The sequence below is a fragment of the Cicer arietinum genome, chromosome 7 (genome assembly GCF_000331145.2).
Source record: "Cicer arietinum cultivar CDC Frontier isolate Library 1 chromosome 7, Cicar.CDCFrontier_v2.0, whole genome shotgun sequence".
Lineage (NCBI taxonomy): Eukaryota > Viridiplantae > Streptophyta > Magnoliopsida > Fabales > Fabaceae > Cicer > Cicer arietinum.
The window spans coordinates 22,220,106-22,232,146 of record NC_021166.2 but is presented as its reverse complement, the minus strand read 5'-3'; the positions used below and the strand labels follow the sequence as shown (position 1 = coordinate 22,232,146).

General features: G+C 28.1%; 1 protein-coding gene across 1 annotated transcript; it reads left to right on the top strand.

Moving 5' to 3' along the window:
- Positions 1-2,784: 2,784 nt before the first annotated feature.
- On the top strand, positions 2,785-6,457 carry LOC101489563 (1,4-dihydroxy-2-naphthoyl-CoA synthase, peroxisomal). The gene is made up of 9 exons (XM_004509700.4): positions 2,785-3,199; positions 3,909-4,031; positions 4,430-4,531; positions 4,843-4,881; positions 5,064-5,162; positions 5,301-5,348; positions 5,441-5,536; positions 5,779-5,901; positions 6,155-6,457. The coding sequence occupies exons 1-9, from the start codon at positions 2,906-2,908 to the stop codon at positions 6,269-6,271; spliced, it is 1,041 nt and encodes a 346-aa protein (XP_004509757.1). The 5' UTR covers positions 2,785-2,905; the 3' UTR covers positions 6,272-6,457.
- The last annotated feature ends 5,584 nt before the right edge of the window (positions 6,458-12,041 follow it).

Here is a 12,041-nt window from a genome sequence, read left to right as displayed (position 1 = left end):
TTTTTTTTTTTTATAGAAAAATTCATTCAAAATGTTTAAAATAAGAAAAGTATTCATTAAAAGAACGTATATTCAACTTTATCATGAATTGAGATATTCTATATCTGCAATATATATTAATCAGTTTTAATAAAAACATATTAATTAGTTGGAATAATAAATTTAACAATTTTGTTAGTTATACCTAAGTCGGTTAAACACTTATTTATTGAATAATAAAACAAATTTTAAAGTAAAATTTTGATCGAAAAAATAGATGTTTTTCTAATACTAATAACAATATTTGATTATAATTTTATTTAATTTAAATTTTATATTTCTTTTTTTTTATAAGATATAAAATATTTTTATCAAATATGTTAGTGATTGTATCTTTCTATAATTGTCAAACCTTTACTTACGATTTATATTTTTTTAGGCCTTAAATATATATAAAAAAAATTAATTATTTTTCGGAGACTTAAAACCCTAGCTTTATTAGCTTTGGCCGACTCTGGTTACACCCTCTTATTTACTAGTTATACCCTCTTAATATTTAAAAAAAAAAAAATTAAATACCTATAATATCATTTCATCATTCACCTTGTATCTCACCCCATATAATTATAAAGGAATTTGAACAAGACAATTTCCACCAAGGGATGTTATATGTCTAAATACGTTTTACGTTTTTTTTTTCCTTTTTGAATTTTGGAAATTTTACTTGAATTCAACTCACATGTGTTTTAATAAAATAGAATTTATGTAAACTTAGTTTATATAAATATACACGATATGTGTTTACTTACGAACTATAACTTAATAATTTAGTTTAGATAAATGTGTGCAATATATGTTCACTTACGATCTATAGTTTAAGAATTTATAACTGGTATACATACACAAATTGAAACTGCATAAAAATACATAAATTTGGATTGCGTGCACATACACAAAATGAAATTGCATAAACGTATGCCAAACCACTTAATGTAGGATTTTTATTTTGTACAAATTACATGAATTGGAGTCAAATAACCATACACAATCTCAAATTTCGTATATTTACGTGTATCTAGTTCATGTGTGTGATTTTAATTCACGTTTTGAACAAAGATTTTAAAAATTTACGTGAGCTATTCACGTAAGATTACACAAATTCAGATTAGGTACATCCCTAACAACACAATACATAATGCTCTAAAAATAAAAAAATGGATACACATAAAACACATGAACAAAAATGCATAAAAGAAAAACTGACACCATCAAATTAACATATAACAAACAGGAATTAACATAAAACACATGGTATAAAAAAAAAAATAAAGGAGAAGATGAGAGGAGAAAGTTTTGGTAGAATTAAGTGAATTTGATTTTACAACAAGTATAGTTTGGTCATTTTAATTCTATAAGTATAACTAACAAATAAGGGTATGGTAAATTTAGAGCATTTTGGAAAGGAAGTAATTTTATAAGTTATTAAAGCTAAGTTTAAGGATTATAAAATACAATCTAAAAACTAAAAATTTAAATTCTCTCTTTATCTTTCTAATAATATATGAACCCTACAATTTTATTTTTCCAAAATTTACAATTTTGTCTCTCTATATATTTTAAATTTTGCATATAGTTCCCATGATTTATTTAATTTTTGTAAAATTTTAGTTTGACCCAATTTTTAATTTTGTTCTAAATATTTTGAAACTTATAAAAATGATTAAACTTTAAATAATTATTTTATCCAAACAAAAAAAATTATAAAATTAAGAAAATGTAATTGAAATATTTTGGTGGAGCGCCTAAATTGATCGACATTCAATAATTTATGGACTGATGTGTTGTTTTGTAAATTTAAAAGATTGCATTACTTGTCATGTAAATAGAACTTAATTAATAAGTGCAAGGACCTTGCCATATCTCATATTTTCTAAAATCAATAAATTGAGGTTGCATAAATATCTGCAAAATTAGTTAATGTAAATGTCACATATTCATCTGCGTATTTTGTAAATCTCTAAAATTGTATTTGCATAAAGATCCGCAAATTGAATTCACGCAGACATTTGTAAACTAAGTTTCTTAATTTGCCGTAAAGAACATATATTCACTCTTATATTTTTTAAATTTAATTATAGTTTTAGTGTCTCTATTTTTATCGATTCACGAAATTGATCTTCTTATTTTAAAAGTTGACATTTTGGTACATCCCTCGTATTTTTTAAATAAAAAATTTCGACTTGACATATTTTAAATGACGTGACATACATTTCATGAAGTTAATTAAATATGAAATTAATTAAATTGCAAAAATAAAAAATTTCTAAAGTTGAAATTGAAGATTTTAAAATTTTTTATTGTAATTTAATGAATATTAATTATTTTACATCCTCTTATCACATGTTAGATTATTTAAAACCTGTCACATTTTTTAATTAAAAAAATCATAATAAACGATAAAAAATGTTAGGATTATAAAATAAGAGAATCAATTTTATTAAATAGTAAAAATCATGGGACTAAAATTACAAATAACGAAAATAAATTTTATTTTAAATTGACTAACTAAAGAAAAGGGAGATAAGATCTTCCTATTTCTTTCTATTTATGATGAATTTAAAGAAAAGAAAAGAAAATAATAATAATGATAGTTAGACTAATCTACTTTTTAACTTATTTGTATCTATAAAACAGAAAGAACTTGAGAAAATCTTATCTGGGAAAAAGGTGATGTAACTTCAGTAAAAATAGGCGATGTAACCAGCAAAAATATATTTTTAACGGTGAATTCAACTTTAAACAAGTACTATTTCACCTTATCTTATCCAAATCCTACAACACAAGTGAATTGCAGCAACAATTCCCTCCGATGAATGAATAATAAAAAATTTAAAAAAAAAAGCAGAAGGAATCACCACCATCTTCAATGCCATTGGTGCATAAACTCATAGCTCCAATGGCAGACAACAAACACATTGAAACCGCGACGAGGAGATTCGCCTCTCTAACCAACCACCTCCTTTCCTCTCCAACAACATCACCACATCAACTAATTGCTTTATCCAACACTTCTAGTTCTAGGAATAATAATGATAGCTACCAACGTGTTCATGGTGATGTTTCCTCTCACGACGTCGTTTGGAAGGTTGCTTTTGATGACTTTGGAAAGGACTTCACTGATATTGTTTACGAGAAAGCTGTTGGTGAAGGAATAGCCAAGGTTCTTTCATTTTCCTTTTTCTTTCACCTTCATTTTTTTTTACTAAATATTGAAGAATGTATTTTCAATTTCGTCAATATGTGTTGAATGTTGCATAAGATATAAACTAGTGTATAGTTTAGGGGCTATTTAATTACATTTTTATAGTTCACATGGCAAATGGAAAAGGCACTCATAGTTTAGAAACTAAATTGAATGATTACTCTGTTGAATTTAGTTTAGTTTAAATGCTACTTCTCCTATTTAGACGTTACTTCCTAAATAAAGTATTTAAAAAATGATTGTAATCTCTAAAGTATAGGCAAATCAATTCTGTTATAAAAATTAGTTTTGTTAGTACTTAGCATTTTCATATATAGCACAGACTTAAGAGACAAATTTTTGCATAATACAGATTGTGTTTACCTACTACCATAAGTATTTGTGAGACTATTTGAGAGAGCTTATAAAAACAAATTATAGTATAACATGTCCATAAGTATTTTTCAGCTTATTTCTATAAGGCCTTCGTAATAGCTTATATGAAAATAAATTGAATTTATCGTATCTTTTGTTATAAAGATATTAAGTACTTATATAGTAAATGCTTAATTAAGTTGTTTATTCAAATGATGACTAAGTTGAAGAAATATTGAATTATATTTTTGCTCAAAATTTTGAGAAACTATGGGTTTACCCTTTTTTTTTCCCAATTTTGAAAATGTTGCAGATTAGTATTAATAGACCAGAGAGAAGGAATGCCTTTAGGCCTCACACGGTAAAGGAGCTTATCCGTGCCTTCAATGATGCTAGGGATGATCCCTCTGTTGGTGTCATCATTCTCACTGGAAAGGTATACTTGTGTATCTACCACCCTTTTTTTCTATTGTTTTGTAAAATTTATTAAAGGGAATGTTGATGCAATATATCAGAGTCAGAAGAAATGGATTAATTGCAACTTGTTAATAAAATCATCATCATACAACTATTTCACCATTCACTTGTTATGTGATTTCAAACATTCCTTTAACTGATTATTACAATGTTTGGTTCAAGTCAATTTGGATTTTCCATTGGTTTTATTTTATCAGCAATTGACTGAACTTGATGGAAACAATTATTGTTTCTTAATCATGATGCTTTCAGTATGATTATAAACATATATTTGTGATTTGACCATGTAGTTGTCACTAACTCACAACTTATCCCTAGTGAGAATTGATTGATTTTATTGACATATTGATGTTGTAGGGAACCAAGGCATTTTGTAGTGGTGGTGATCAGGCCTTGAGGACTGAAGATGGTTATTCTGATCATGAAAATATTGGTCGCCTTAATGTGTTAGACTTGCAGGTATATATCAATTCAATCCCGATTTCTATGTAGTATCCACACTTCAGATCGAAAGGCATGTTCAATGTCTAACATGTATGTGTCACTGTTTGTCACAGGCACATATAGTTTACATTCAATCACTTTCATATTGTTAAATTTTATCGGTGTGAGGCATTCATTTCAATGGAGCATGAATCTTTTATGTTTTCCAGTATAATGTTGTTTCCATGATTTGTAATGAGAAATTTTTCAATTCAAGTTGTTGAAAAAACCACTTGTCCCTTTGTTATTCTTCTACTTTTAATCTTCATTGTTTTCTCTTATTGCAGGTGCAGATTCGCCGCCTTCCAAAACCAGTAATTGCAATGGTACTCTCCTTACCTCTTTACAGTTTACATCTTCGTTTTTCTTATTGTTAAATGTTAGTAAGTTAATAGTTATGTTAGTTTCCAGGGTTAAAACTCTAGACCTCCTACTTATAACTTCTTTGGTATCTCTTAACTTAGTAACCGAGCTACGTACTTGAGACTTTGGGCTAACGTTAAAACAGGTAGCAGGGTATGCTGTTGGAGGAGGGCATGTATTGCATATGGTTTGTGATCTAACAATCGCAGCAGATAATGCTATCTTTGGCCAAACTGGTCCTAAGGTGCTTCAATCATTTTAACATTTGTACTCTGATCAAACATGTAATCAATAAGATATTTCATTATAAATTATAAATGTGAAAGTCATTTGCAACCTCTCTTCCTCTTTTGTAATGCCTTATGTCTTTGTACCTATAAAGGTTGGGAGCTTTGATGCTGGTTATGGAAGTTCAATCATGTCACGTTTGGTGAGAATTAAACTAAAATCCTATATATTTTGTAACATTTTGATGTTTTCGTTTTCAATCCAAAAGATAAAAATCATCCTTCTTTTATACAGGTAGGTCCGAAAAAAGCGCGGGAAATGTGGTTCCTAGCAAGGTTCTATACTGCTGTTGAAGCAGAGAAAATGGGCCTTATCAATACTGTTGTACCAGTAAGCTATTTTCATCTCAAGGAATTCTCATATCTTTAATTTTAGTTTCTCTTTTTGCTTCATTCTGCATTCATTGTCAATATACTGCATCGAATTTGAAATGTAATTAATTTGTCATACATTGTTTTTACTAGTCACTTAAAAAATGTAACAAGTTACTAAAAACATTAGCAGAATGACACATGTTGTAACATCAAGCTCATAATTATTATAATTAATGCAATGTTTTGATTTTGATCTAGCTAGAGAATTTAGAGAAAGAAACAATTAAATGGTGTCGAGAGATACTCCGGAACAGCCCGACTGCGATTCGGGTTCTCAAGGCAGCTCTTAATGCAGTGGATGATGGGCATGCTGGACTTCAGGTATATCACCATTCATTTTTTTATATAAACAAAATCTAGTAAGTTAATAGTTATTTACGACAATTAATTTGTTTTGCTATATATTTTTGCAACAAGAAAGATAATTATTCTAACTATACCAAATGATTTGCAATGATATATATATTTTCCTTCATACCAATGTGATTTTGATCCAACTTGGTATTTTATTTTAACCCTTTCCTTGTTGGTACATATGTGTGCATACTTTAATTTGTATTTATCTCAATTATAGGAGATTGGTGGAAATGCAACCTTAATATTTTATGGTACTGAGGAAGCAAATGAAGGAAAAGCTGCATATATGCAGCGTAGGCCCCCAGATTTTTCTAAGTTTAATCGAAGACCATAAATTCAATTCAAATGTATTTATATTTATTTATATATGTTAATTGTTGTTATCAATTTGGGGTATGGATTTCTAGACTGTCCACTATTCTATAGGGAAAAACGAATTTGGTTCCTGTCAGTTCTTGACTTTAATTTATTAATTTGGAATGTATATGAGGCTGGTAATAAATTGATTTGCTAGATCCAACTGATTGTACTAGTTGCAAATGCTTTTAATTATTTAATTTGTATACATCTTTAATAATTTATATACAGCAAAATAATGTGTTTTTTGTGGGTACAGACAGCAAAATGCAACAGTGTAAAAAAATTAATTGCTAAAAGATATCACTCTTTAAAGACCATAGGATTAATTTATCATGGTATCAGAGCCTGGTTAATCATGTACTTGATTTGGGAGTAGAACTCAAGACACTTGATGAAGCAGGACCTGATACCATGACGGAAACCAACGGGCCCATGAGTTCAGTTTGCTATTTATGTTCGAACTTCAGTATATAATAACATAATGTGAAATAATGCAACGTGCTGTGCTTTGTCGTTTGACACATTTTTAACTATATCAAATTGCCTATGACAAAATATAAATGTTAAGTCTAAAGAAACAAAATATAAATGGTAACATGTAAATGTCGTAAAGAAAAACATGTAAATAGTTACTTTTTTAAGGGAAGGGTACAGCCAACTTATATTCACCATGTATATCTCCTCCAGTATACTAGTGTAAGATGCCTTGCATGGGATACATATTATTATTATTATTTTAAAATTTTAAAACTTAATAAAAAAGATTAGACAAAGAGAAAATAAGGAGAAACAACTTGGAAATTTATGAGTGTTGGAGCTCGAGTAAAATGTCTCAAATTTTGAAGAAAAAAATCATACTCTTTAAGGATTTTATTTATTTGTCCTTTAATTGATGAATGTCACCACCTAAAATTTGAGTGTGTTCTCGAATTCAATTGAATTTTCACCAAAATTTATTTTAAAATTCGGAAAATATTGAGAAACCCCTTAAAAATAGGGAAAAAAAAATGATATTTGAAACCAAATTTTGAATTTGGAGTCGATTATGTGTTGAGAAGGTATTAACACCATACAACATCTGTTAAAAATACGGTTATCTATAATTAATTATGCAAAATTAATATTAACTTAAATATATTCATTTCTCCTTACTATTAAATATTTAATATGATTTTGAAATAAATGTGTGCTTAAGAAAGAGAGGAAAAAAAGAATTTTTTATTACTGTATTTGACAAGAGTGTGATCTTGCTCCTATATATCTTCCGGTGTCATGAAAAAATCAAAGCTACATAGTTCTTGGGTAGAAAATGCGGATGTGTTGATTGCTTTTTAAAGAAAATGCGTTCGGTTTCAATAAATTAATTTTGATGAGAAAGTTTGGTTATTTATTTGGATTTGGTTAAGAAAGTTTAATATCACCAAGTTGTCACAACTCAAGCGTCTTGAACTATCACTGACAAGATGTCGCATCTCAGTTGGTCTTATTTTATTAAAAGGATAATTGTTATTTAGAACTTAAGACCGTCAAGTTGTCGTAACTCAGACGTCTTAAAACTAAGCTTGGCAAAATGTAATATTTCAACCAACCTTTTAGTCACATTGATTTTGAATAACATGAATGTTCATTTTATTAAAGATGGTGTGTGCAGCTATAAAGATGAAAAATAAGGAGGATGAAAAGACGGAAGAAAGTGCTAATTGCTACCCAAAAACAAAACAAAAAAGATAAAAAATAAAAAATAAAAAAAATCACCAGAGGCAGAAACATAATCAAAGGATACCACCAGAGATAGAACCAAAGGATATCACCAGAGGCCGAACCAGAGGTAGAAACAGAATCAGAGGATATCACCAGAGACATAAATGGAACCAGAGGCATAAATAAAATCAGAGGCAGAACCAAAATCAGAGGATACCACCAGAGGCAGAAACGAAACAACATAATCAGAGGCAAAACCAGAGAATACCACCAGAGGTAGAATCAAAGGATACTATCAGAGGTAGAAACAAAATTAGATGCAGAAATGGAAACAGAGGCAGAACTAGAGGATACCACTAGAGGCAAAAACAAAATTAGAGGCATAAATAGAACCAGATGCAAAAACAAAATCATAGGCAGAACCAGATGATACCATCATAGCTAGAAACATAATCAGAGGCATAACTAGAGGATACCACCAGAGGCATAAACGGAATCAGAGGCAGAAACAGAATCAGAGGTGTAAAACACGTGTTTTTTATGAAGACAAAGACCAAGGAATGTGATCAAAGTTGCAAGCTCAAAAAGAAGCCAAATAATCAAATTCAACTATGGTCAAACATACTAGAATTTTTATAAATGTAAAAAAGGTACATGATGCAATCTATTATTATTATATTTCAAATGTACACGAGAACCTTTCATCTTAGCATATGCATAAAAAAGATTTTCATATGTCAAAAATGCATAAACAATGTTTGAAAATAAAGTTTTTGACAAAATGCAATGTCGTATTCTAATACAACATATTGTAGCCGAATACAGGTGATAAGTCAGTAGCTAAAACTGAACATCTATATTCGACTACGAAATGGTGTAGTCGAATACAAGTGCTAAGTTAGTAGCTAAGACTGGACATTTGTATTCGACTACAACCTGGTGTAGTCGAATACAACAACAAGTCAGTTGAAAAATTCACTCAATTGTATTCGAAAACAAGGTTTCGTATTCGAATACGATGTTAAAATTTTGAAAAAAAAAGTGAACGTTACAGAGGTGTATTCGACTATACACAAGCTATAGCCGAATACAACTGGAAACAATGCAATTTTTCATTTCTGAAATGGTTTTGGATCATTGGATTTGTTCATCAAACCTCTATGAACGATGGTCACTGATCTGAAGTGATGTCTATGGAGTATAAATACCCCATAACTTCAGTTTAAACATAATCAATCCAACTACCAAACTTTGAACAATTTTCTGAAATATTCTCAAAGTTATTTTTCATATTTCAAGTATTTGCACTACGTTTTCACATCATTGAGAAAGGTTATCTAGTATACTTGAAATATTATTGGATTGATATCATTGTACAACTATTATACTCAGATTCTTAGTCAAGAACATTTGTTAAAAAATTATTAAAGTTATTGTATTGTATTTAAAGAAAGTAGTGTGTTTTCTTTAAATATTGTAATATAAGATAGTGGTGTGCTATCTTAGGAAGTGTGTTAGAAATTGGTAACAGATATCATAGGGTAGGATTTGTACATATTCTAACAATAGTGGAAAAATCTCTTGTGGTGTACAAGAGGACTAGATGTACCCTTGGTCATAAGGGAACCAGGATAATACCAATGTGTTCATTATTTTTCTGCCATTTATTTTTGTCATACACTATCTTAATCAGAAAAATCGATCACTAAATCTCTGAAAACAAGAAAATTTCTAAACACCTAATTCACCCCCTCTTAGGTGCACCTATGTTCTTACAAGAGGCAGAACCAAATGATACCACCAGAGGCAGAAATAGAAACAAAAGCGTAACTAGAGGATCACCAGAGGCGGAAACAAAATCAGTGGCAGAAGTAGATGATACCACCAGAGGCAGAAACGGAAATAAAGGCAAAACTAGATGATACCACCAGAGGCAGAAACAAAATCAGAGGAAGAAGCGAATGCTACAACTGGAAAATGTTTTATGATTAGCCGGATAAAATTGAGGTACTACAATGAATATTTCTATTATTTACTTTATTTTCTATATGTCAATGAGTAATTAATCTCTCTTCTAGGGCCTTTGGTGAATCTTGTGATTAAGATACCTTTGTACCATGTCTTAATTTTAAATTCTAATTTTATTTTAGATCTATATTGTTTATGTCAATTAAATTATTCTATTGTTTTATTTACATGTTTGGGGTGACCAACTTTTGCTTGCTTTAATCAATCAATTGACTAGTGACCAACTACACTTAATTAGTAGATCTATAGGATAATTGAGATTATGATTCTTGTATGATGAAACATAAATACTAATATTTCAATCATTCAACCTCTTAATTCTTTATGCTTTCTCTTAATTATATTTTTTGTATGATCAATCAAAGAATTAATCTAGAAAAAAGAATATTAAATTGAATAACGAATATTTGTTAATACTTTTAAAGAGGTATTGATAATTGAGAAAATAAATAAGAATTTATATAAAACTAAGACTTGAGGTATTGATATTATAAGTGAAACCATGACCCTAAGTTTACTTTTCATTAATACAAAGTTGGGTTGTTATATACTCTTTTTATAAATTTTATGCTATCGTTACATTTTCACTATCGCAAATCAATAATAATTTTTATTAGTTTAAATAACATAAAATCTTTTTATTAGTTGTTAAATTAATCTCCATGAATACGATAATCTTATATACTATACTACTACTTGACAAATCCGTATACTTGAAGAATTTCGCGCAACAACAATTTTCTTAATAGTTATTTCTTTTCTTTAATTTACTTGTTTACCCTTAAATAATAATGTGATAAAAAAATTAAATAAAAATAAATTTTGTATTTTTTATAATTATTTCTTGTCTTTTATTGATAATAGATTTATAAATATTATATAATGTTCCTTTAATTAAGAAACAAATACTATTTGACAATCATACTCATCTCAAAATGAACTTTTTTTACGGGATTTCAAAATAAACTTATGTACCAATAAAAATTAATCTCAAGATGCAAATGTGCTTAAGGAAACCAAGTGAATAAACTAAAATAATTTGAATAAATCGATTAAGATAAATTGAATGAAAAAAACTGCATTAGTTCACATGAACTATCCAGATTAAATTATATAGGAATTTTCAGATATTTTAAGGAACAAATTGTTATTTTTAAATTGTTGTTAAATATCTCCTTTTAAATCAATTTTTTATAATGGTTTTTAAGATAAAGAAAGTTATTTTTCTTAGAAATTAAATTAGATTTTACGGTGTTTCTCGAGAACTAAAACTAGTATTCAAGTATTAATAAAAACAGTAAATTAAATGTTTAATGGATAAGATCAAAGTAAAAGCTTTTTTTATAGATTTTGGTTAAATTGATAAAATAAAAATATATTGACAACCAATATCAAATAGATGTGCATAAAAATTTATAATATATATATAAGTGTAGATTCATTGACTCCAAAAATAATGATGTAATAAGTTATTTCGCTTAATAATTAAACTAGATTTGAACTCGCACGTTGTGCACAGGTTTCTTGAGATTTATTTTTTAAAAATTAGTAACTATTAGAAATTATATGATATATATAATTTATAAGTCTCATTTATAATTAATCATTTATAAGTCTCATTTATAATTAATCATTTATAAGTCTCATTTTTTATTTTGCTTCGTGAACTAACACTATTATTAAACAAACTTTATATCTTAGTAACATAAATGCAATGACTTAGATATCAAATCAAACACAATAGTTGTATTTACAATTTTATTTTCCATAGTTTTATTTGTAATAGATGTATGAATTAGATGTATGAATTATATGGAAGAAAATTGACACTAAAGTACTAGTTACGTCACAAAAGAATAACTTGAAAAAATATTAAAAGTGACAATAGCATATATAAAATTCATAAGACAACTAAAGAAATTAAATAATGGTTAAATGCTTTGAATTGATAGTAGTAATTACTTTTCTTTCTACGATAATAGGCTATTTTAAAGGAAAAAGTTTGAACTAAAACA

Bases quoted from the DNA above. Each gene is read 5' to 3' on its own strand.
- LOC101489563 (XM_004509700.4), top strand. From the start codon at position 2,906: ATGCCATTGGTGCATAAACTCATAGCTCCAATGGCAGACAACAAACAC. The intron at 5,163-5,300 runs GTGCTTCAATCA...GTACCTATAAAG, and splicing joins TTGGCCAAACTGGTCCTAAG to GTTGGGAGCTTTGATGCTGG. The intron at 5,537-5,778 runs GTAAGCTATTTT...ATTTTGATCTAG, and splicing joins TTATCAATACTGTTGTACCA to CTAGAGAATTTAGAGAAAGA.